The 25,294-nt window shown below is 43.3% G+C and overlaps 1 protein-coding gene across 3 annotated transcripts in view; it reads left to right on the forward strand.

The window, feature by feature from the left end:
* Slc30a6 (solute carrier family 30 member 6) overlaps positions 1–25,294 on the forward strand; it is a 30,777-nt gene that overhangs the window by 1,934 nt on the left and 3,549 nt on the right. Inside the window, exons 2-12 of one of the 3 annotated variants that reach the window (XM_004667336.2) lie at positions 834–920; positions 5,671–5,755; positions 7,083–7,125; positions 9,890–9,955; positions 13,054–13,134; positions 14,678–14,713; positions 19,166–19,260; positions 19,605–19,653; positions 19,955–20,074; positions 22,717–22,819; positions 24,887–24,934. In XM_004667336.2, coding sequence (XP_004667393.1) covers positions 834–920; positions 5,671–5,755; positions 7,083–7,125; positions 9,890–9,955; positions 13,054–13,134; positions 14,678–14,713; positions 19,166–19,260; positions 19,605–19,653; positions 19,955–20,074; positions 22,717–22,819; positions 24,887–24,934 — 813 coding nt within the window. Of the gene's footprint in view, positions 1–833; positions 921–5,670; positions 5,756–7,082; positions 7,126–9,889; positions 9,956–13,053; positions 13,135–14,677; positions 14,714–19,165; positions 19,261–19,604; positions 19,654–19,954; positions 20,075–22,716; positions 22,820–24,886; positions 24,935–25,294 lie in introns of those variants that run through there. The other 2 variants (XM_045151163.1, XM_045151162.1) reach the window with 2 other exon arrangements.

Below are 25,294 nucleotides of genomic sequence, written 5' to 3' on the forward strand. Positions count from 1 at the left end.
TTGAATTCTCATTTTCTAAGATTCCCCATGTGGCTTTCTAAACTTGGTTGCAAATCCATGTTACTTGCCATTTGGTCTCCTATTTTACTGGGAACCCTCTTGGTAGGCCCTTTCTGTGGCTGCCCTGTCCTGTGTCCTAGCAGAGGCCATGGAGCTAGGATGTCAGAGGTTTGGGCTGAATGCCTAAAAGAGAACCTAAAAGGCTTTGTTGTAATAGTTGCCAGAATGTGCATTTGTTTGTTTTGATGGGGGAAATGTATTTTCTTGGCTTATCTGTTTAGCAGTGATGAGTGCAATTTAGAACTGATTTGAATTTCTGCTTAGCTGTCTACTAGCTTTCTGACTTTGAATAATAATAATAAAAGTTATTTCTAGCTGGGAGTGGTGGCGCAGAGGTAGGATTGCCATGTGTTTGAGTCCACCTTGAGACTACATAGTGAATTCCAGGTCAGCCTGGGCCAGAGTGAGACCCTAGCTCAAAAAAAAAAAAAAGTTATTTCTATCTTAATACTTGAGTATTAAATCAGTAAATGTATGTAAAATATCTAGAATAAGTGCCAGGTGTGATGGCACCCACCTTTAACCCCAGCACTCAGGAAGCAGAGGTAGGATCACCGTGAGTTCGAGGCCACCCTGAGACTATATAGTGAAGTCCAGGTCAGCCTGAGCTATAGTTAGACCCTACCTTGGGGAAAAAAAAATACTTGACATATATTGAACACTCAATAAATGTGAGTTTTTAGTACTGTATCAGCTCACAGGAACGATGAGGAGTATTAAATACTATGTACTGATGTGTACTTGTTTTTGTTTATTTATATTCATTTTAAAAGGGGACAATTCATCTCTTTCGAAAACCACAGAGATCCTTTCTTGGAAAGTTATTACAGGAATTTAGACTTGTGGCAGCTGACCGGCGGGTAAGTTCTGCCTTCATCTTATTTTTATTTATTGCGAAGCAACATTGTAACACTGAAATAAAAATAATCGTTAAGGCAAATGGAAATTCTTTCTATTGAGCCATCTTTTTTCATTGTTGTATAAGCATTTTTAAAATGCTTTAATTTTATTAGCCAGGTGTGGTGGCACATTCCTTTAATCCCAGCTCACTGTGTAGTCTCAGGTTGGCCTCCCAACTCAACCTCCTGAGATCTGGGATTAAAGGGTGGCACCTGACAGAATCTAACTCTTATAACACCTTCCACTTTGAACACCACCGGTAGTTCTCACATGTATCATTATAGTCACTTTTTTTTTTTCTTGGTAGGCTCTCTAATGCAGGCTGACCTGGAATTCACTAGTCTCAGGCTGGTTTGATTCCCCCTGTATCCACATAAAGCCAGATGTACAAGGTGGTGTATGCGTCTGGAGTTCATTGCAGTGGCTAGAGGCCCTAATGTACCCATTCTCTCCTCCCTTCCCCTCCTCTTGCTTTCTCTCAGGTAAATAAAATAATCCCAGCACTTGTGAGACAGAGGTAGGAGGATTTCTGTGAGTTCGAGGCCACCCTGAGACTACCTAGTGAATTCCAGGTCAGCCTGGGCTAGAGTAAGACCCTACCTGGGGGGGGAGGGGGAGTAATGGGTTAACCGGACATGGTGGCACACATTTTTAATCCCAGCACTCAGGAGGCAAAGGTAGGAGGATAGCTGTGAGTTCAAGGCCAGTCTGGGCTAGAGTGAGACCTTACCTTCAAAAAATCAAAAACAAACAAAAAGAGCTGGGTGTGGTGGCACACACCTTTAATCCCAGCACTCGGGAGGCAGAGGTAGGAGGATTGCTGTGAGTTCGAGGCCACCCTGAGACACCATAGTGAATTCCAGGTCAGCCTGGGCTAGAGTGAGACCCTACCTCAAAAAACAAAAACAAGCAAAAAAAGGCTGCAGCCATGTTGGCTACTATTGTTAAAGAAATCACCACCATTAAAGGAAAACCTGGTACTCTACATTGACACTATAGGAAAGATGCCTTGAGATCAAGACCCACCCCACTGAAGGCTCATGATAGGAAGAGCGGGTAAGGCCTGAGGAAGATCTGTGCCCAGGTCAACACGCAGAGGTTGCTAAAGCTTTGTTCCGTGAGCGCCAGGCTGCTTTCCCATCTGATTGCAAAACTTGGCGTCATTGCCATGTGGTACTTAGTACTAGAAGAATGAAAGATAAGTGTTATCAAAGGTTATGGAATATGTACCATGGCTGCAGAGTGCAGCGAGGTCAGAGGCCTGGCTCTGCGCAGAGGCCACCACAAGCCTGTCTGTGCGTGATGGTGAATTGTAAGTTGCATTGGAGACCCCAGGACATTGGAGATGCAAGAACCTTGGGACATCTGCCAAGAAAAGCTGCAGATTAAAGGTGGATCTGCCCATGAGAGAGGCTACTGGGAACCCAGCTGGAGGTGTGGAGCTGCCTGAGCCTTTGGAGCCTACGTGATTTCATCCCAAGTCTCAGCTGCCGGATAGGCAGCTGCAGGATGTGGTGTTTACCCTGCGGGGTTTGGCTCTTGTCTTGGTTCAGCCTTGATGTGTAAGTCCTTGCTCCTCCCGTAGAATGGAAATGTGCTGTGCCATTTGCCTTGAGTCTCAGGTGAGACTGTAGACTTGAACACTGTTGGAACTATTAAAGACATTTGAAGTTAGTCTGACTGTATTTTGCATTATATGAAACCTTTGAGGACAAATGTTGAAAAGTTATGGCTTAAATGTATGTCTGGGTATCACGTGGACAAGGGCTGGACTTCTCACGTTTCATATTGTGAACTTGACAGGACATAGAACCACTAGTGGGGGGGTATGTAGATTAGGTTAGCCTCTGCATTCAGTTAGGGTTATTTTGATTAGATTAATTAAGATGGGATGACCTACCTCAACTGTGGTGCCACCATTACACATGCTGGGGTCCTGGACTGGGTAAAAAGTTGAGAGCTAGGGCTGGAGAGATGGTGTTTGCTTGCAGAACTGGAGGTTTGATTCCCCAGGACCCACGTAAGCCAGATGCACAAGGTGGCACATGTGTCTGGAGTTCAGTTGCAGTGCCTGGAGGCCCTGGTGCACCCATTCTCTCCCTCCCCCCACCCTCTGCCTCTTTCTTTCTCAAATAAAATTAAAGGGGGGAAAACCATTGAGAACTGGTTGAGTATAGAAGCACTTCTCGCTGTGCTTGCTTTGGAGTGGATGTGACCAGCTCCTGCCTTCCTGCCTTTCCTATCATGACAGACTACAACCCTGAGCTGTAAGCGGAAACAAGCCCTTCCTCCCTTAAACTGATCCTCCTCCCTCCTTCCCTCCCTCCCTCCGTCCGTCTCTCTCTCTGTCTGTCTCTGTCTCTCTCTCAGGTAGGGTTTCACACTAGATTAGGCTGACCTAGAATTCACTATGTAGTCTCAGGGTGGCCTCGAACTCATGGCAATCCTCCTACTTCTGCTTCCCAAGTGCTGGGATTAAAGGCGTCTGCCACCACGCCCGTCCCCAAAGGGTCTTTCCTGAAGGAGAAAACCACAGGCCCTGCAGGCTGTAAATCTCCAAAGCTGCTGGGAGAAGGGGATGGATGACAGGAACAGTCATTTGAGTTCAGCAGTGATCAGGTGGTAGCTGCTTGGGAGGGGTGGGAAGCGACAAGGAGTCTCTAGAAAACCCAAGAGGGTCAGGGCAGACATGCATAGAATTTTAGCCTGTATCTAAAGAAGGGATAGAAAAAAGTTAGAACTAAAAAAATTCGGCAGGCTTACAGTGTAGATCTGTGAAGCAACCCTGTGAGGGGAGGCCCTCAGAGGACCAGAGGGCTAAGGCAAGTATGCTTAAGCTGTGGACCAGTATCCAAAAAGGATAAAAATGGAGAAAGGAGGGTTGGAGAAATAGCTTAGCAGTTAGTATGCTTGTGTTCCACTCTCCAGATCACACATAAGCCAGATGTACAAGATGATACAAGTGAACAAGATGGTGCAAGCATCTGGAATTTGATTTCAATGGCTGAGGACCTGGCACATCAATTCTCTCTCATAGAGGCATGTGCCACCATACCCTGTCCCCCCCAAAAAATTTAAAAATGGGGCAAGGAAAGGTGGAAAGGTTCGGTTTTTGAGTTAGAATTCAGAAAAGCAAGTAAATTGAGCAGTCCAGATCTGTTAGTAACTTCCGTGAGGGAAGGGCTTATGAGCACGTAAGCACGTCACCTTCCCGGTGAGTACGAGGAGCCTCGTTTGGCTCTTACATACAGACTTGCCAGTTGCTTCCCTTTGGGTTCCCATAGCCTCTATAAACACATTTATAGAGACAAAGTGAAAGGTATTTTCAAACTATTGTTTGGGAATAGGTATTCAAATTTATTTTCTTTGGGGGCTGAGGAGATGGTTCAGCTATTAAGGGTGCTTGCTTGCAAAACCTGCCAGCCTCCATTGGCCCAGGTTTGATTCCCCCAGTACCAATGTAAAGTCATGTGCAAAGTGGCACATGCGTGGAGTTAGTTTGCAGCAACAAGAGGTCCAGACATGCCCCTTCATTGTCCCTCCTTTCTTTCTGTGCTTACAAATAAATAGATAAAAATATATTGAGGGGGCTGGAGAGATGGCTTAGCTGTTAAGTGCTTGCCTCTGAAGCCTAAGGACCCCGGTTCAAGCTCAAGTCCCCAGGACCCATGTAAGCCAGATGCACAAGGTGGCACATGTGTCTGAAGTTTGTTTGCAGTGGCTGAAGGCCCTGGTATGCCCATTCTCTATCAGTCTGCCTCTTCTCCCTCCCTCTCTGTCACTCTCAAATAAATAAATAAAAACAATATATACATATATTGAGAGGTAGGAGGATTGCCATGAATTCAAGGCCACCCTGAGACTACATAGTGAATTCCAGGTCAGCCTGGACTAGAGTGAGATACTACCTCAAAAATAAAAAATATATTTAGGGGAGCTGGATGTGGTGGCACACACCTTTAATCCCAAACATTCGGGAGGCAGAGGTAGGAGGATCGCCATGAGTTCGAGGCCACCCTGAAACTACATAGTGAGTGCCAGGTTCCAGGTCGGCCTGAGCTAGAGCGAGACCCTACCTCGAAAACCAAATATGTGTGTGTGTGTGTGTGTATGTGTATTAGAGAGAGAGAGAGACACTAGAGAGATGGGTCACTTGTTAAGGCACTTGCCTGCAGAACTGAACAACCTAGGTTCGCTTCCCTGGTGCCACATGAAGCCAGATGCACAGTGTGGCACATGTATCTGGAGTTCTTTTGCAGTGGCTGGAAGCCCTGGTGTGCCTTTCCTCTCTCTCCTTGCCAATAAATAAGTAAAATATTAAAAAGTATTGAAAAAGAATCTATTTTCTTTTTTAAAAAAATGCCCCTTCTGCCAAGTGTGGTGATACCTTTAATCCCAGCTCTCGGGAGGCAGAGGTAGGGGAGGATCACTGTGTTCAAAGCCAGCCTGTGACTACATAGTGAATATCAGGTCAGCCTGTACTAGAGTGAGACCGTACCGTGAAAAACAAAACAAAAAGTCCCTTCTAGAGTCATTCTTTTATATTGTAGGTTACAGTAATAACTTGGTTGGTGGTGATTTTGCTGGATGTAGGAAGTGTGACCTGTCTTGGGAGGAAGGCAGCTTGCTCTTCTATCAGTGAACACTAACAGCACCCTCGCCAGTGAGACCCACTAGTGCTGTAGAGTAACCGTGGCTTTCCCTCCGCAGTCCTGGAAGATCCTTCTCTTTGGCGCAGTAAACTTGGTCTGCACTGGTTTCCTGCTGATGTGGTGCAGCTCCACTAATAGCATAGGTACGTCACTGCCCGTCTGCATGAAGTTGCTTCTGCTTTTGTTTCTTATTTTTTTAATTTTCATTAACATTTCCCATGATTATAAAAAAATATCCCATGGTAATTCCCTCCCCCCCCCCCGACACTTTCCCCTTTGAAATTCTGCTTCTGCTTTTGAAGGTATTTTCCTTCATATAGGACCTATTCACCTAAAATTACATAAATTTGAATGATTCAAACAAAAGATTATATTTTCCCCCTTATTTTGTTTTATTGCTTGTTTGTCAAAAGAATATATTTCAATGGCTGGAGGCCCTGGCGTGCACATTCTCTGTCTCTCCCTCCCCCCTCCCTCTTTCTCTATCGCTCTCAAATAAATAAAAATATTTTTAAAAATTAAAAAAAAAGAATGTATTTGAGACAGGAGTGGTGGCATACACCTGTACTCCCAACACTCAGGAGGCTGGAGTATGAAGATCCCTGCGAGTTCAAAGCCAGCCTGGGCCTACAAAGAGTTTCTAGTCAGCCTGGACTAGAGACCCTGTCTCAAGAACCAACCAACCAAACAAACAAACAAAAAGCCTGTAAACTATAGTGTTTGGTTATTTGTTTGGACATTTAGTTTTAGTTTTTGTTCGTTTCGACACAGGGCATCCTAGACTGACTGTGAACTCTAGTGTAGCCAAGGGTGACCTTGAAGTTGTAATTGTCCTGCTTTTAGACTGGGGGGGGGTTGCATAGGAGCGCCACCATAGCCTGTGCTCGGCTTTTCAAGGCAGGGTCTCACCCTAGCGCAGTTTGACCTAGAGTTCACTGTGTAGTCTCAGGCTGCAATCTCACTGAGATCAAAATCAGGAAGGAAAGTGGTCGTAGGGCTTATGTGCATTTTTGGCTTCATTTTTCCTGATGCAAAAAAAGTCAAGTTCTAAAGTAAACATTAGTATCAACCATGTTGGCTAAATGCTAACCAAGCATAATAGATAATTAACCTGCCTGTGAGGTAAGTCAGTTACTCCAAACTATTTTGATGATGATTGATAATCCCTATTACGTACAATTTTGCTGTTTTGCTGTATTTCCTTAAGAATGAATTAAGACATGGGCTGTAGAGACAGCTTAGCAGTTAAGGCACTTGCCTGCGAAAAGTAAGGACCCAGGTTCAATATCCCAGTCCCCATGTAAGGCAGATGCACGAGATGGCGCATGTGTCTGGGGTTCTTTTGCAGTGGTTGTAGCCCCTGTTGCACCCGTTGTCTCTCTATCTGCCTCTCTCTCTCCCCCTCTTATATAAATAAATAGTGAAAGAAAGGACTAAGTCATCTGATGGGTCTTTTCTATTATTTTTCAGCTCTAACAGCTTATACTTACCTGACCATTTTTGATCTTTTTAGGTAAGTGATGTTTTTAATGTTTTAGAAACAATAAGAATTTATTGCACATATGCATCTGTATTACACGGGTACTGAGGAATTGAACTCCAGTCCTTTGGTTTTGCAGGTAGGTAGGCAAGTGCCTTAACCACTAAGCCATCTTTCCAGCCCTATTTTATTTTATTTTTTATTTTCTTCATTTATTTAAGAGAGGCAATTGGAGAGAGAATGGGTACTGCAGGGCTTCCAGCTGCTTCAAACGAACTCCAGATGCATACACCACCTTGTACATTATTGCACTTATGGCTGGAGACATGACTTAGTGGTTAAGAAGCTTGCCTGCAAAGCCAAAGGACCCAGGTTCTACTCCCCAGGACCCACATAAGGCAGATACACAAGGGGGTGCGTGCATCTGGAGTTCATTTGCAGTGGCTGGAGGCCATGGTGTGCCCATTCTCTCTACCTGCCTATTTCTTTCTGTCTCTCTCAAATAAATAATTTTTTTGTTTGTTTGTTTGTTTTTTTGTTTTTCGAGGTAGGGTCTCACTCTAGTCCAGGCTGACCTGGAATTCACTCTGTATTCTCCGGGTGGCTTTGAACTCACAGCAGTCCTCCTACCTCTGCCTCCCGAGTGCTGGGATCAAAGGCGTATGCCACCATGTCCGGCTAAAAATAAAATATTTTTTAAATTTTATTTATTTATTTGAGAGCGACAGACAGAGAGAAAGACAGATAGAGGGAGAGAGAGAGAAAGGGCGCGCCAGGGCTCCAGCCTCTGCAAACGAACTCCAGATGCGTGCGCCCCCTTGTGCATCTGGCTAACGTGGGACCTGGGGAACCGAGCCTCGAACTGCGGTCCTTAGGCTTCACAGGCAAGCGCTTAACCGCTAAGCCATCTCTCCAGCCCTAAAATATTTTTTAAAATAAGTAAAAATGGTACAAAACTCTGAAGTTATTAAACTTTGATAGTTAAATCATTAAAGTTGAGTGTAGTGGCTAACACCTATAACCCCAGCACTCAAAAAGGGAGGCTGAGGTAGGAGGATAGCCATGATTTTGAGGTCAGCTTGGACTACAAAGTGAGTTCCAGGTCAGCCTGGAGTAGAGTGAGACCCTGTCTCAAAAAATAAAAATAAGCCATGCATGGTGGCACATGCCTTTAATCCCAGCTCTTGGTAGGCAAAAGTAGGGGGATTGCCATGAGTTCGAAGAAACCCTGAGATTACATAGTGACTTCCAGGTCAGCCTGAGCTAGAGCAAAACCATACCTTGAAAAAAAAAAAAGAAAGAAAGAAAAGAAGAACATAGGCTGTGGAGACGGCACAGCAGGTAAAGGTGCTTTCTTGCAAAGCCTAAGGACCCAGATTCAATTCACCAGTACCCATATAAAGCCAGATGTACAAGGTAACTTCATATAGACAGCTTCCATAAGATTAGACAATTTTGTTTTGAGGTAGGGTCTCACTCCAGCACAGACTGACCTAGAATTCACTCTGTAGTCTCAGGGTGGCCTCCAACTCACAGTGATCCACCTACCTCTGCCTCCCAAGTGCTGGGATTAAAGTCATGTGCCACCATGCCTGTTCTATGAAGGTCTATTGTAGGTAGTGTCAGTCACTGTGAGGTCTTGAATGTCAAGGCCATTTTGTCTGGAAGATTGCATTGTAAGCACCCCTCCCTTCCTTTGGCTCTTACATTCTTTCCACCACCTCTTCTGCACAGGACCCTGAGCCTTGGAGGGTGTAATAGAGATGTCTCAGTGCTGAACACTCCACTATCCCTTCTTTATGGTGATTTTTTTTTTTTTTTTTTTTTTGAGAAAGGAGAAAGAGGCAGATACAATGAATGAAAATGGGCACAGTAGGGCCTTTAAGCCACTGCAAATGAACTCCAGAAACATGTGCCACTTTGTGCATCTGACTGTACATGGATACTGGGGAATCAAACTTGGGTCCTTAGGCTTCACAGGCAAGCGCCTTAACCCCTAAGCCATCTTTCCAGCCTTTTGGTGACTTTGGAGTCATTCCAGGAGACACCAACATCTGTGTGTGTGTGTGGGCGGGGAGCACATGTGTCTACGTGTTTGCTCAAAAATAAGTAAAATTTTTTACAGATTTTTCTCTATATTAAAAAAATATTATCTATTTGTCAGAGAAAGAGGGAGAGAGAGAATGGTTATGCCAGGGCCTCCAGCCACTGCAGATGAACTCCAGACTTGTGCGCCCCCTTGTGTATCTGGCTAACATGGGTCCTGGGGAATCAAACCTGAGTCCTTTGGCTTTTCTGGCAAATGCCTTAACTGCTAAGCCATTCCTCCAGCCCAAAAATAAGTAATTTTTTTTAAAGCAGCTCAAACAAGACTGTAACACCTTGGTTTCAATTTAAAATTTTTCCAGAGATTTTTGGCACAGCTTAGGTATAGTACTCAAGTGCCTATCCATGAAGGAGTTGATTGTGGCATAAGAACCCATGAGTTCACATGGGAAGCATATGGTCTGAGAAAAAGGGATGGTAACTGAGAGGTGAGGAAGTAGGAGGTGTGGAGACAAATGGGCCTTTCCTATCTCCACTTGAGGGTTCATACTTAGAATTCTCATCGTCCCGGTATGCCATGAGCTAGGGTGATTGCTGGGGTAGTTATAATTATTATAGTAATGTATTATTTACTGACTGTGTACAGATGCTATAACGTTCAGCAACTTAGGAATTTTGAAAACTTAGCTTGTCTCTCATGCTGACATCTAGCTCTGCTTTTTAACACAAAGTTTATTTTCTTTTTACTTAGTTTAATAACATGTTTAATAAGCTACTGGGTAATGATGAAGAAACCTAGCCCTGTCTATTCATTTGGGTAAGTTAAAATTGTAGTATTTTTTGCTGTTATTACTGTTAAAATAACAGTGCAGTAAGCACTGGCAGCAATAGTCCGGGAAGTGCGTGTGGCCGCTGAGTGGTAGTGATGGGATGGCGGAGAGCACAGACAGTGCTTCCTCAGAGCGCTCTGGAGAATGCCTGCACAGTGAGAGTGCCAGCCACACGAACATGCTCGGGCCAGTTTTTTTTTTTAGTTACTTCAATATTTATTTATATATGTATTTATATATTTATTTATATATTTGCATGTGTGTGCATGCACATTCATGCATGTATGCTTGTGGACACACCAGGGCTTCTTGCCACTGCAAACAAACACCACATGCTTGCATCATTTTGTGCTTCTGGCTTTATGTGGGTGCTAGGGAATTAAATCCAGGTAGGTAGGCTTTGTAAGCAACTAACTTTGCTGAGCTATCTACCCCACATTCAATTCTATATTTTATGAAACAAAAACAAAAAAAAAAAAAAAAAAAAAAAAAAAAACCTAAAGTGATCAGTAAGTTCTTTGATATTTTGAGAATTTTATACTTAAAGTAGGAAATATTTAATGAAAATATTTTGTAGGTATTATAGTAAATATGGTATATTTCAACTTTAGGTGTGAATGGAAATAGATTTTTGTCTTTAAGACTTTGGGTTTAGTAATGTGTGACTAATAAAGAATCTGAAAATCCTGCTCCTATTATTTTAGAAACTACTAAGAGCTGAAAAATACTTTTTTTTTTGGGGGGGGGTTCAAGGTAGGGTCTCACTCTAGCCCAGGCTGACCTGGAATTCACTTTAGTTTCAGGGTGGCCTCAAACTCACGGTGATCCTCCTACCTCTGCCTCCCAAGCGCTGGGATTACAGGTGTGTGCCACCACACCTGGCTCTTTGGAGGTTTTAGGGTAGTCACTAATAGCCCAAGTTGGACTTTAATTAATTTGTTTGTTGTTGTTGTTGTTTTCGATGTAGGGTATCACTTGTAGCCCAGGCTGACCTGGAATTCACTATATAGTCTCAGGGTGGCCTTGAACTCATGTCAGTCCTCTTTTGCCTCCCATGTGCTGGGATTAAAGGTGTGTGCTACCATGCACATCTTTGGTTTCAATTCGTAATCCTTCTGCTTCAACCTCTTTAATGCTATGATTATAGACATGTGCCGCTGAACCTGGCTAAAGAGGGAAGCAAATAAGGAAAGGAGGGAGGGAGGGAGAGGAGGAGAGTGGGGAAGAAAGGGGAGGGGAGGGCTGGAGAGATGGCTCAGCAGTCAAAAGCACTTGCTTGCAAAGCCTGACAGCCAAGGTTCAATTTCCCAATACCCATGTAAAACACATATACAAAGTGCCACATGCATTGTCTGGAGTTGGTTTGCAGTGGCAAGAGGCCTTGGCATGCCCATTCTGTCTCTTTCTCTTTCTCTATTTACAAATAAGTAATGGAAAGAGAAAAGAGAAGGGAAGAGAGAGGGATAGGGGAAGAGGAGGAGAGGAGAGAAGGGAAGGGGGAAGAGGGAGAGAAGAGAGGAGAGGCCTGGTGTGTATGCCTACAATCAGGAAGCTGAGGCAGAAGAATTCATAGTTCTGCCCAGCCTGGGCTGTAACATTTTTAGTGGGGAGGACAGGAGATGGATGGCTTCTTGCCTTTTTGGCCCAATGACAATGAATTACAAGGTATAGATATTTACATAATCAAATCTTGTTATTTTGAGTCAAATCTTCTGTTTTCAAGTGACAGAAATATAAAACTTAAATTTGTTTGGGAAGAAAATGGGGATTTTAATCGATGTATGTGAGAACAGTAACAAATAAGTACTAGGCCACTAAGTGTTATTGTCTTTTTATTCTCAGGCCCTGAATTATTTTATTTATTTATTTGCTTGCTTGCTTGTACATATGTGCCTTTAACCACTGAACTATCTCATCTCCCCAGACCCTAAGTAATTCTTTTTTTTTTTAATTAAAAATTTTTATTAACATTTTCCATGATTATAAAATATATCCCATGGTAATTCCCAAAGTAGTTCTTTAATCCTTTCACGTTAACAATCAAAATGAACCATCATTGTCAGGCATGGTGGCCTTTATTCCTGGCACTCAAGAGGCTAAGGTAGGAGGATTGCTGTGAGTTCCAGGCCAGTCTGAGACTACATAGTGAATTCCAAATTTGCCTGGTCTAAAGCGAGTCCCTACCTCGAAAGACCAAAAATAATTGAGATGATGTTTATTAAACACTGACCAGTATCTAGTGAGATTGTGAGGTATTTTTATATAATAATGGCTATTTCTACATTTCTACAAAAGTAAGAGCTGGAACTGGGAATGCTGGAGCCTTCCTTTAATCCCAGCACTTGGGTAGCAGAGATAGGATGGTCACTGTGAATTTGAAGCCAGCCTGAGACTACATAGTGACTTCTAGGTCAGCCTGGGCTAGAATGATACCCTACCTTGAAAAATCAAAAAAATAAAAACATAAGAGCTATAGGTAGGTGGTAAGACTACTGTATAAAATAGATACTATTTTTGGGCTGGAGAGATGGCTTAGTGGTGCCTTAGAGATGCCTTCGAAGCTTAAGGACCCAGGTTCGATTCTCCAGGTCCCACATAAGCCAGATGCACATGATGGTTCATGCATCTGGAGTTCATTTGAAGTGACTAGAGGCCCTGGCATGCCTATTCTCCCTCTCCTTCCCTCTCTCTCCCCTCTTCCCTCTGATAAATAAAGATAAAAATAATTTAAAATAAATAAAATAGATAGTATTCTTGAGTTTTCAGTGTTCATTTGTTTGGAGGTTCTGGCAGGAGAGGCATTTAGTCCTATGTCCTTCACTGACAGTGAGTCCTTAGAGAAGGCTTTTTCTCTAAGTGCAGCTTAGGGAGGAAATGGGGACATTCAGCTGGCCAACTGGACCAACCCTGTCAGTCCTGGTAGTCATTGGGGTGACAAGCGTCACAGCCAGCTTCCCTCATATCTACTGTATTATTTTCCTTCTCGAAGCTCTGCAGTCTAATAGTTTCTGTGTTAAACAAGTATGTTCTAGAGCGACTGGTTTGTATGTGGAAAGAATTATGATGTCCTAATTTCTGATTTCAGATTTGAAAGATTAGAAGTCCTGGCTGTATTTGCTTCCACTGTCTTGGCACAGTTGGGAGCCCTCTTTATATTAAAAGAAAGGTATGTTTGTCCATGTTCTTCTAATTCTCACCTATGACATTTGGAAATAGGAAAGTATCCCATGAGTCATATCTGGTTTTTTTTTCTTCAATTTTTTTAATTGACAACTTCCATGATTGTAAACAATATCCCATGGTAATGCCCTCCCTCCCCCTACTTTCCCCTTTGAAACTCCATTCTCCATCATGTCCCAAACCCCCTCTCAATCAGTCTTCTTTTATTTTGATGTCATGATCTTTCCCTCCTATTATGACGGTCTTGTGTAGGTAGTACCAGGCACTGTGAGGTCACAGATATCCAGGCCATTTTGTATCTGGGGGAAGCATGTTGTAAGGAGTTCAACCCTTCCTTTGGCTCTTACATTCTTTCCACCACCTCTTCCGCAATAGACCCTGAGCCTTGGAAGGTGTGATAGAGATATTGCAGTGCTAAGCACTCCTGTCACTTCTTCCCAGCACCATGATGCCTTGTGAGTCATTCCAAGGTCAGGAGGCATATCTGTTTTGAAGAAGAGCAGAGAGAGAGAGAATGGGCACACCAGGGCCTCTAGCCACTGGAAAGGAACTCCAGGTGCATGTGCCACTTTGTGCATCTGACTTACATGGGTACTGGGGAATTGAACCCAGGTCATTAGGCTTTACAGGCAAGCACCTTAACCACTGGGTCATCTCTCCAGTGCTTCTCTTCTCCTTTTTTTAATTTGCTTTGGTATTTTTTTTAATATTTTATTTGTTTATTTGAGAGAGAGAATATGAATATGGGCATGCCAGGGCTTCCAGCCACTACAGACGAGCTTCAGATGTATGACCCTCTTGTGTATCTGGCTTAAAGTTGGTCCTAGAGAGTCGAACTGAGATCCTTTGGCTTTGTTGGCAAACTCTTTAACCACTAAGCCATCTCTCCAGCCCCCTGTTTTGGTGTTTTTTTGTTGTTGTCTTATGGCAAGATATCATCACTTGGGTCTCATACTTGCTGTGTAGCTGGGGAGGACCTTGAAATCTTGATCCTTCCTCTTCCGCTTCCAAGTGCTGGGGTTACAGCATGTGGCCTTGCCAGGCTTGGGAGTTCAGAGTACAGTTTCTTCTTGTTTCAGACCTTCCCCACCTTCCATTTCACTTCTGTTTCTTTGATGTTACCAAATTCAGCCATAGGTATATCTGATGGAGAGAACCAGCCACATATGTCCGAATGCATTACAAACCCACTAAGACAGAATTAGTAGAAAAAGATTGACATTACATTATTGAGGATAGCTTGAGTGTCTTCTGGCCCCATCACTGCTATAAATGCTAAAGATTCTATGAATTCTAGAGATTAATTTTATCTTTAGTACAAGTTTTCAGTTACATAATTTTTTGTTTTGTTTTGAGTCAGGGTCCCCCTCAAGTCCAAAATGACCTGGACCTTACTCTGTAACCCATGCTGGTCTCAAACTGACCTCAATCCTACCTTAATCTCATGAATGCTGGGATAAAGGTGTGTGTCACTACTTCCAGCTTATCTGATTTATAAGTCTTATTTACTGTGTTTTTCTTTCTTTTAGTGCAGAACGCTTTGTGGAGCAGCCTGAGATACACACGTAAGATTTAAAATTATTGATTGACTGATTTTGTAGTGCTGGGGGTTGAATCCAGGGCCTTAAGTACACCAAGGAAGTACATTTCCACTACCATTTACCTTCATTTACTTTTTATTTATTTATTTTTATTTTGGTTTTTCGAGGTAGGGTCTCATTCTAGCTCAGGCTAACCTGGAATTCATTCCCAACTCAAGATTTTGTTTTTTGTTTTTTTAAATATTTTTTTGTTCATTTTTTATTTATTTATTTGAGAGTGACAGGCACAGGGAGAAATACAGATAGAGGGAGAGAGAGAAGATGGGTGCGCCAGGGCTTCCAGCCACTGCAAACAAACTCCAGACGCGTGTGCCCCCTTGTGCATCTGGCTAACGTGGGACCTGGGGAACCGAGCCTCGAACCGGGGTCCTTAGGCTTCACAGGCAAGCGCTTAACCTCTAAGCCATCTCTCCAGCCCAAGATTTTGTTTTTATTGTTGTTTGTTTTGGTGTGGTTTCAGCTTGTTTGATTGTTTGTTGGGGGTGGGGCCTCACACTCACCAAGGCCAACCCAATTCATTATGAAGCCCCAGGCCAGCCTGGCGCTCCTGTCACTCACTCATCCTTATCTACTCTGCCCAGTGCTGGGGTTAAAGCCTGCACCACCACACCCGGCTAACGCCAGAAGTTCTTATTTTTTATTAACAACTTCCATGATTATGAAGAACACCCCATGGTAATACCCTCCTTTCCCCCACTTTCCCCTTTGAAATTCCATTCTCCATCATACCCCCTCCCCATCTCAGTCAGTCTCTTTTACTTTTGATGTCATGATCTTTTCCTCCTCTTATGATGGTCGTATGCAGGTAATGTCAGGCACTGTGAGTCCATGGCTATCCAGGCCATTTTATGTCTGGAGGGGCATGTTGTATGGAGTCCTGCCCTTCCTTTGGTTCTTACATTCTTTCTGCCACCTCTTCCGCATTAGACCCTGAGCCTTGGAAGATCTGGTGCAGATATTGCAGTACTGAGCACTGTAGTTATTTCTTGCCATCACTATGATACCTTCTGAGTCATCCATGGGTCACTGCCATATGAAAAGAGAAGATTCTCTACCAAAAGTGAGAATAGCATTAATATAAGGGTTTGAACGTTAACAGAAGTGCTTACTGAGCAGTTTGATAAGCATAGTATATTCATTTATCCAGACAGCAGCAGACTCATGACTACCTAGGGCTCATGACTACCCCTGTTTTAAGTTTTCAGTATCAGGGGTATATTCCCTCCCATGGAGCAGGCCTCCAGTCCAGTTACAGGACAGCTGGTTTCCACCATGACAGACGTGCTACTATTGCACCCATTGGCTCATTTGGCCTGGCTGCCCAATTATAAGGCTTGCAGTGTCCACTGTTGAGTATCTTCACTGGTGATTTCTCCTTCTCCCATTGAACTGCATGCAGAATTAACCCCAGGTTTTTTGAGAGTGTGTGTTAATGTGTTTGAGTGAGGAGGTCAGAGCACAGCGTCGAGTGTCTGTCCTCTTGTTGTTCACTGCTAACTTACCAGGCTGCAGATTCTCCTGTGTCTGTCTCCTTTCTTGCTGAGAATGCCATAGGAGCAGAAATACTAGTTCTGTAGCCTCCAGTTCTGTGGGTCAGGCCTGAGTAACAAGCACTTTCTCCACTGTGCCATCTCCCCAGACTCCAGCCCATAGTTTGTGTGTGTGTGTGTGTGTGTGTGTGTGTGTGTGTGTGTTTATTTTTATTTATTTATTTGAGAGCGACAGAGAGAGAGAAAGAGAGAGAGAGAGAGAGAGAGAATGGGCGCGCCAGGGCCTCCAGCCTCTGCAAACGAACTCCAGACGTGTGTGCCCCTTATGCATCTGGCTAGCGTGGTCCTGGGGCATTGAGCCTCAAACCGGGGTCCTTAGGCTTCACAGGCAAGCGCTTAACTGCTAAGCCATCTCTCCAGCCCCTCCAGCCCATGGTTTTATTTTTGATATAACTTGCTATTATTTTTGACTCCAAATATTAATTCATACATTGCTAAAAAACACTTGCCCAATATCACAGTTCAGAGTGTGACAGTGTATATTTTCACTAGCATTTTAAAAATAAAACCTCCAAATTTCACCAGGCATGGTGGCGCACGCTTTTAATCCCAACACTCGGGAGGCAGAGTTATGAGGATCGCTGTGACTTCAAGTCCAACCTGAGACTACACAGTGAATTCCAGGTCAGCCTGACCTAGAGTGTGATTCTACCTCAGAAAACAAAAATTCACAATGCCCAAACCCTAGACTTTTTAAAAATTTGTCGTTTTTAATTTTATTTTGTATTTTTTGTTCTTTTTAGAGTAGGGTCTCACTATATAGGCTGACCTAGAATTCACTATGTAGTCTCAGGGTGGCCTTGAACTCATAGCAGTGCTCCTACCTCTGCCTCCCGACTGCTGGGATTAAAGACGTGCACCATCACGCCCAGCTTTCTTTTCTTTTCTTTTTGTTTTTTTTTCAAGGTAGGGTCTCACTCTAGCTCAGGCTGATCTGGAATTTACTATGTAATCTCAGGGTGGCCTCAAACTCACGGCGATCTTCCTACCTCTGTCTCCCAAGTGCTGGGATTAAGGCATATGCTACCATGCCCAGCTCTTTTTTTTTTTTTTTTTTTTTTTTAATGATAAAGACAATGGGTACACCAGGGCCTACAGCCACTGCAATCAAACTTCATGTACCTGTACCATCTTGTGCATATGTACAACTTTGCATCACTGTGTGCATCTGGCTTATGATCTGGAGAGTAGAACATGGATCCTTAGGCTTTGGAGGCAGGAACCTTAACCACTAAGCCATCTCTCTAGACCCTTTCCTTCTTTCTTTTTTTTGAGATAGGGTCTCATTCTAGCCCAGGCTGACCTCTTTCCCAAGTGACCTGCAATTAACTGCGTAGTGTCAGGGTGGCCTTCTCCTACCTCTGCCTCCCGAGTACTGGGATTAAAGGTGTGCATCACTACGCATGGCCCATTCTTTCTTTTTTTGTTGTTGTTCTTTTCAAGGTACAATCTTGTCCTAGCCCAGGCTGTTCTCAAACTTACAGTGATCCTCCTGCCTCTGCCTCTCAAGTACTGGGATTAAAGATGAGCATCACCATGCCTAGCTGCATTTTTTTAAAGATTAATTGCTTTATTTTTTTTTAATCTTTTCTTTTTTTGCTTGTGTTTGGTGTAAATAGGTATGCATGTTCACGTGGGGGGTGCACATGTGTTCATATGTGTGTAGGGGCCAGAAGTTGACATCAGGTATCTTCTTGAGTTGGGTCTCCCGTTTGAACCAGACCTTGCCAGTTCAGCTAGTCTGGCTAGACAGCTTGCCCCAGGGGTGCTCACTGGCATGTATGTGGGTGCTAGGGATATGCGTTCAGATCCTCACGCTTGGATTGCAAATGATCTGGCCACATTGCTGTTTCCCCATTATTCGTCAATATTTTAAAAATGTACTGGGAGGCCTTTTACTTTTTTGGCTATTGGCTTTTCAAGGTAGGGTCTCACTCTAGCCCAGGGTGACCTAGAATTCACTATGTAGTCTCAGGGTGGCCTTGAATTCATGGCAGTCTTCCTACCTCTGCCTCCCCAGTGCTGGGATTAAAAGCATGTGCCACTACACCAGGCTGTTTTTGTTTTTGGAGGTAGGGCCTAGTTCTACCCCAGGCTGACCTGAAAATCACTCAGTATTCTCAGGGGGACTTGAACTCATGGTGATCCTCCTACCTTTGCCTCCTGAGTGCTGGGGTTAAAGACGTGCGCCACCACACCCGGCTGAAAGGCCTTTTCTATTTTGGCTTCATTTCCTTCACTAATTAATGGACCCAGGTCAGTACAGTAACCCAACTCCCCTTATTTAGTCTTCTGTAATTTCAAATTTGACTCCCCACATTTTTTTTTCTACTGTTAGAAAAAGTAAATTGGCCAGGCATGGTGACACACACCTTTAATCCCAGCACTCGGGAGGCAGACATAGGAGGATTGCTGTGAGTTCGAGACCACCCTGAGACTATATAATGAATTTCAGGCTGGCCTGAGCTGAGGTGAGACCATATCTTGAGAAATAAAAGGGGGGGGGGGAAGAAAGATAAGAAAAGAAAAGGTAAATTATATTTATCACCCATTTAGTTACCTATTAATTCAGCAAAGTTTCACTTGTATAGTGTATTATAAATAATTTCCATTAACATTTATACAAATCTAAAGTAGTGCTTCTCTGTAAGAACACACTGTTAGTGGTAAGAGCCTTTGTCATCCCATGTTAGACACAGCAAGAGCAGACAAGACCAAGTATGTGCCTAGAAACCAAGTTCCCATTCTGGCCTTCAAGCCTGTGAAAGCAATCACTGTTGCCTTCCTGTCTGTAGTCTCTGTGCACACTGAAATGACATGTTGATCGATTACCAAGAAGTAAAGATGAATGTTTTGTTCTTTGTAGGGGAAGATTATTAGTTGGTACTTTCGTGGCTCTTTCTTTCAACCTGTTCACGATGCTTTCTATTCGGAATAAACCATTTGCTTATGTCTCTGAAGGTATGTTTTTCATTTAATATTAATTAAAGAAAATGAATTACTCTCAGAAAAAGTCTTTTCTTTGTTTCACTAACTTGTGAATTAATGAGAGGTTATGTTCAGACTAGAAGGGAGAGCTAGCGCCAAGATTCTCAAGTCTTTGCAGAGAATTCCAAAACAAAATCTTATTAGCTCAAGCTGTAAAAGAATATAAAAATAAGCAGGACTAACCTTGAATTAAATTACATATGGAAAATTACATTTACCAAGTCACATGGATAAGACTTATGTTGAAAGTAAAGAACTCAAGTGGTTCTAGTAATGGCTTATTAGAAGAATAATAGATGGATATTTTCTCCTTAAAGCTGCTAGTACGAGCTGGCTTCAAGAGCATGTTGCAGATCTTAGTCGAAGGTAAGACACGATGGAGTTTATGATATACATCATTTAAAAATAATTAACATGAAACGCATCCCTCGTGAGGACTTAGACTTACTGCTGCCACTACTGCATGAAGTGCCCATGCCACATTCTTTTACTTGCTTGGCTTTTTAATGATTCTTTTTATGATTCAAAAGAAATCTTTTCAGTGACACAGTTTTGTTCCTGAGACTTCTTTGCTTTTTTAAAAAAAACACCTAAGTTGCCTTTTGCAGTGCTTTGACCAGTGTTACATGCACTCTTGTCATGAATGCTTTTGTCCTGTCTCTTACAGCCTGTGTGGGATTATTCCTGGACTCAGCAGCGTCTTCCTTCCCCGGATGAACCCCTTTGTTTTGATTGACCTTGCTGGAGCGCTGGCTCTCTGCATCACTTACATGCTGATTGAAGTCAAGTAAGTGTGCTTTATTGTCATCGAATGTGTGGTCTTTTTGTTTCTTTTTTTTTAATTTTTTTTTTTATTATTATTTTTTGGTTTTTTTGAGGTGTAGGGTCTCACTCTGGCCCAGGCTGACCTGGAGTTCACTAGGCAGTTTCAGGGTGGCTTTGAACTCACAGCAATCCTCCTACTTCTTCCTCCTGAGTGCTGGGATTAAAGGCGTGCCACCATGGCCAGTTTATCTAATGTGTTTTGATACCTGGGCCTTGGGCTTTTTTTTTTTACATTTTCACACATGTTTTCACTTTTACCATGTGTGCCCCATCACCCTCCCTTATCCCTCAGTGTCACTGTACACGCCTTCTCTTCTCTTATAGTGGCTCTTGTCACTCCAGGCAACCTTCAGTTCTCATTAGCACATGAAGGGAGCGGCTTGACAAGCCCTTCTCCTGTCTGTAACAGGGTGTTGACTAGCCCAGTGGGGCCTTTTGCTTGTGCTTGTGTATGTGTATGTATCCACATGTATGTATGTGTGTTCATGTGGGAGGTGTATTCACATATATGTGTGTGTGTGTTCGTGTGGCAGGAGGCTCTTGCTGTGCTGGTTAGAGCAACACAAGCGCCCTACTCCACCATTCTTATTTGAGCCAGTCTCTTACTGATGCCGGGGCTTGCTGGTTTGGGGTTACAGGCATCACACCCTGATGCTTATGTGGGTTTTGGAGATTGAACTCAGGCCATTACCTGCCTTCTTCCTTGTGTAGGAAAGCACACTCAACTCAATGGCTGAGTTATCTTCCAGCCCCAGTAGACCTGGCATTTAATGGTATCAGCAAATTAGATTGTAGTTAAGCTTCTGACATTGTTACTTCTGACCTGGGTAACCTGTCAAGGCTTGTCCTCAAGTGTTTCCACCTAAAAAATTGAGGGAATTGGGTTCAATAAATATTTCTCACCAGTCTGTAATGCAGAACAGCAAATTATTTAATTCCCTACTGCTCACCTGATGAGTGAAACAGAAGACGGTAAGAGAAGTTGCAGCCACAGCAGCTAGTGCTGCCGGGAGGTGTTGCAGTTACTTCCTCTTTGCGGGACACATGTGCCACTCCGTGCATCAGGCTTTACGTGGGTACTGGGGAATCAAGCCCAGGCCATTAGGCTTTGCAGGCAAGTGCCTTTAACTGATGAGCCATTTCTCCATTGCCACAATATATATTTTTTTATTTTATTTCTCTTCATATTAATTAATTGCTAGTTATTTTTCCACTAAACTTTGACAGGAAAGAATTCTTAAAACAGAGATGGGTGTGGTGCTACACGCCTTTAATCCCAGCACTTGAAGGTTGAAGTAGAAGGATCACTGTGAGTTTGAGGTCAACCTGAGACTACATAGTGAATTTCAGGTCGTCCTGGGCTGTAGCAAGACCCTACCTCCAAAAAATAAAAAACAAAACAAAGGTGCTGGAAAGATGGTTTAGTGGTTAAGGCACTTGCCTGTGAAGTGTAAGGACCCAGGTTCAACTTCCTAGAGCCCACATAAACCAGACACAAGATGCTGCAGTGCATGCACACAAGGCGGCACGCACTTCTGGAACTTAATTCCAGCAACTGGAGGCTCTAGTGTGCCAATTTTATTTCTCTTTTAAAGAGAGAATTCTTTTTTTTTTTTTTAATCTTACTTACTTTTTCTCAATTTTTAAAACATTTTCCATGATTATAAAAAATATTCCATGGTAATACCCTCCCTCCCCCCACTTTCCCCGTTGAAATTCCATTCTCCATCATCTCCCCTCCCCATCTCAATAAGTCTCTCTTTTATTTTGATGTCATGATTAAAGAGAGAACTCCTGGGCTGGAGAGATGGCTTAGCGGTTAAGCGCTTGCCTGTGAAGCCTAAGGACCCCGGTTCGAGGCTCGGTTCCCCAGGTCCCACGTTAGCCAGATGCACAAGGGGGCGCACGTGTCTGGAGTTCGTTTGCAGAGGCTGGAAGCCCTGGCGCGCCCATTCTCTCTCTCTCCCTCTATCTGTCTTTCTCTCTGTGTCTGTCGCTCTCAAATAAAAAAAATTTAAAGAGAGAACTCTTAAAACTGAGTTTTGGGGCTGGAGAGATGGCTTAGCAGTTAAGGGCCTTGCCTACAAAGCCAAAGGACTCTGGTTCAACTCACCAGGACCCAGGTAAGCCAGATGCACAAGGTGGCCTGTGCATCTGGGGTTCATTTGCAGTGGCTGAGGACCCTGGTGCACCCATTCTCCTCCCCCCCTTTATGTCAAATAAATAAAATCTTTTAAAAACTGAGTTTTTTAACTTTCTTTTCTTTCTTTCCCTCTCTCTCTCTCTCTCTCTCTCTCTCTCTGTCTCTTTGAGAGAGAGAAAGAAGCAGAGAGAGTGGGCGGGGCCTTCAGCATTGGCAAACAGACTGAAGACATGTGCGCCCCCGTGTGCTCCTGTGCCGCACTGCAGGCTTGTCACTGCGTCTGGCTTAGTACTGCCAAGCCGTTCTCCAGCCCCACACTGAACTTTTTATTTCTCCATTGAGATAGGTGTTCCTTTGCCAGCAGTAGCCATTTTTTTTAAGTATTAGGTGTTAATGTTCAATAAATTAATTTTAAGATACTCAGTGAGATATTTAAGTTTCAGAGTTATTTTTCCTTGTAGTAATTACTTTGCTGTGGACACTGCTTCTGCAATTGCCATTGCCCTGATGACATTTGGCACCATGTATCCCATGAGTGTGTACAGCGGGAAAGTACTACTCCAGGTAAGGTTAGTGGGATTCACATGTTTAATGTTAGCCATGTTCTTGTGCCAATTTTAAACACCGTACATATTGGACCTGACAAAAAATTCAGGGTGCTGAAGAAATGGCTCGGTGGTTAAAGGTGGTGACAGGCAAAGCCTGCTTGTCCTGTTTAGTTTCCCAGCAACCCATGTAAAGCCAGGTAGGCATTTGCTTGCAGAGGCAAGAGACCCTGGCATGTACACGCACATATAAAACTAAATAAGTAAATAACTTACAGGTGGAGGTCCCTGGTAATAAAGAAATCGAACAGCAATCTCTGAAATTATGTAGCAAGAGCAGGTGAAATTCCATTGACCCATAAAGCTTTAGACTCGGGTCCTCCTATGTTTCTGTGATAGCAATCATAAATTTAAAAGTAAATACCTTTGATAATGCTTAAAGTGAAAACAGTGTTAAACTATTTCATGTCATTCGATCACAGATACATTTACATTTAACAATTTAGAATGACAGATTGAGCCAGATGTGGTGGTGCACACCTTTAATCCCAGCACTCAGGAGGCAGAGGTAGGTGAATCACCATGAATTTGAGGATACCCTGAGACTACATAGTGAATTCCAGGTTAGCCTCAGCTAGAGTGAGATCCTACATCAAAAAAATCAAGAAAAATAAACTTAATACTTGTATGGCCTGTAGGATAAAGTGTTGCTTTTCAGGGGTTGGAAAAATGGATTAAATGGTTAAAGGTGCTTATTTACAAAGCCTGATGGCCTGGGTTCAATTCCCCAGTACCCATGTAAAGCCAGATGCATGAAATGGCACATGTGTTTAGAGTTTGTTTGCAGTGGCTGGTGGCCCTGGCACACCCACATACTCCTTTCCGCCCCCTCCTGTCTCAACATTTAAAAAAAGTTAAAATAAAAAAAAATGTTACTTTTCAGAACAATTTTTGTAGTTTTTTGTGTTAGTTATTTGGTTGGTTCTTAAATCTTAACAATTTTAGAGATAGCAGCTTCTTTGTGAGAAATAAAGTGTATATCAGCCTCCTGATGATATTGTCCTACTTATTGGTTAGTGGAACCTCTCTTCCTTAAATCATGATAGGACACATTTAAAAATTATGAGCTGGTTCAATGAACAGTTTTGGAGGAAAATCTCAGCCAGTTCATGCTCAGATGGTCCTGAGACATCCAACTCCGTCTACCTGGGTTCCCTCAAGTGCTCCCTAAAGGCAACCAGTTTGCTGTGTGCCCACTTCTCATTATCTCCTTACTTTCATCCTTTCCCCCCAACATTTTCTTCCAAGACTATCGTCCTGTGCTCCATCAGTACACTTTCAGGGTCCTTTAGAATAGTTCCCCTCTCTGGGAAAGACTCTAACTGCCGTATGTCACACCCTCATTCAGCAGGAAGCAGTTAAAGACTGACCAGTCTTGTCCTCTTTCCTCTAACAGCAGTTAGAGTGTGTTCTCAAGAGAGGAGAGAATGAGAGGGAGCAGACAAGGAGAGGGAGTAGTGACTGGGCCCCTGAAAGTAAAAAGACAAGAAAATCTGCACTTGCTGCAGATCAAAGGATGATCTGGATTCTTTCTTGCCTCTTGCCTAGTTCCCTAGACCTGCTTTTCCACCTGGGTCCTTCTTGGGAGGAAGGTCTTTACACTGTGGTCAGTCAAGATTACATCTCACAGCTTGGCTAGCCCCAATCAGTTGTCCCTTTGGTTCACCTGAGTGGGAAGGCAGAGCCCACCCCTACAAGGTTATAAATACCTTTGCAGGGGGAGGGCAGGTTCTCTGACCACTTGGGAACTTCCAGTTGTTGGTGAGTAATTTTCCCCTGCTCAGCCAGGAGGCCCTTGAACTTTCTTTTCTCTCTTCTTTCCACAGTTTGCAGGGTCTCCACATAGGGTCTGTAGCCACATGGTGGGTGCCTTTTCTTGGATCTGTACTTCCCTCAAAAAATAGAATTTAAAAAATCAGAGGCTTTTATGAAATCCATTTGTGGTAAGGGTGTGCTTCGGGACCCTTGTTGCAAAAGTTGCCATCTCACTAAGCTATTCATGTTTGATGTGATTTTTTTCCCCCAGACCACACCACCTCATGTTATTGGTCAGTTGGACAAACTTATCAGAGAGGTAAGTCAAAATAGTAATTATTTTTTAATTTTATGTTAGAGAATTGAAGGGTAGCCATATATAATATTTTAGTCAACTCTTGCTAGAATTTATTCTAAGGGGGTTTGTGTTTATAAAATAGTGACAAAAGTAGGTTTAAAAGACTACTTGGTAGCCAGCATGGTGGCACATACCTTTAATCCTAGCACTCAGGATGCAGAGGTAGGAGGACTGCCATGAATTGGAGGCTACCCTGAGACTACAAAGTGGGTTCCAGGTCAGCCTGAGCTAGAGAAAAACCCTACCTCAGAGGGGGGAAAAATACCTACTTGGTTTAGAAGCCAAATTGACTTGAAACAATTGTGACAGGTAATGGTTACC

The sequence above is a fragment of the Jaculus jaculus genome, chromosome 5 (assembly GCF_020740685.1).
Source record: "Jaculus jaculus isolate mJacJac1 chromosome 5, mJacJac1.mat.Y.cur, whole genome shotgun sequence".
NCBI classification, from domain to species: Eukaryota; Metazoa; Chordata; class Mammalia; order Rodentia; family Dipodidae; genus Jaculus; species Jaculus jaculus.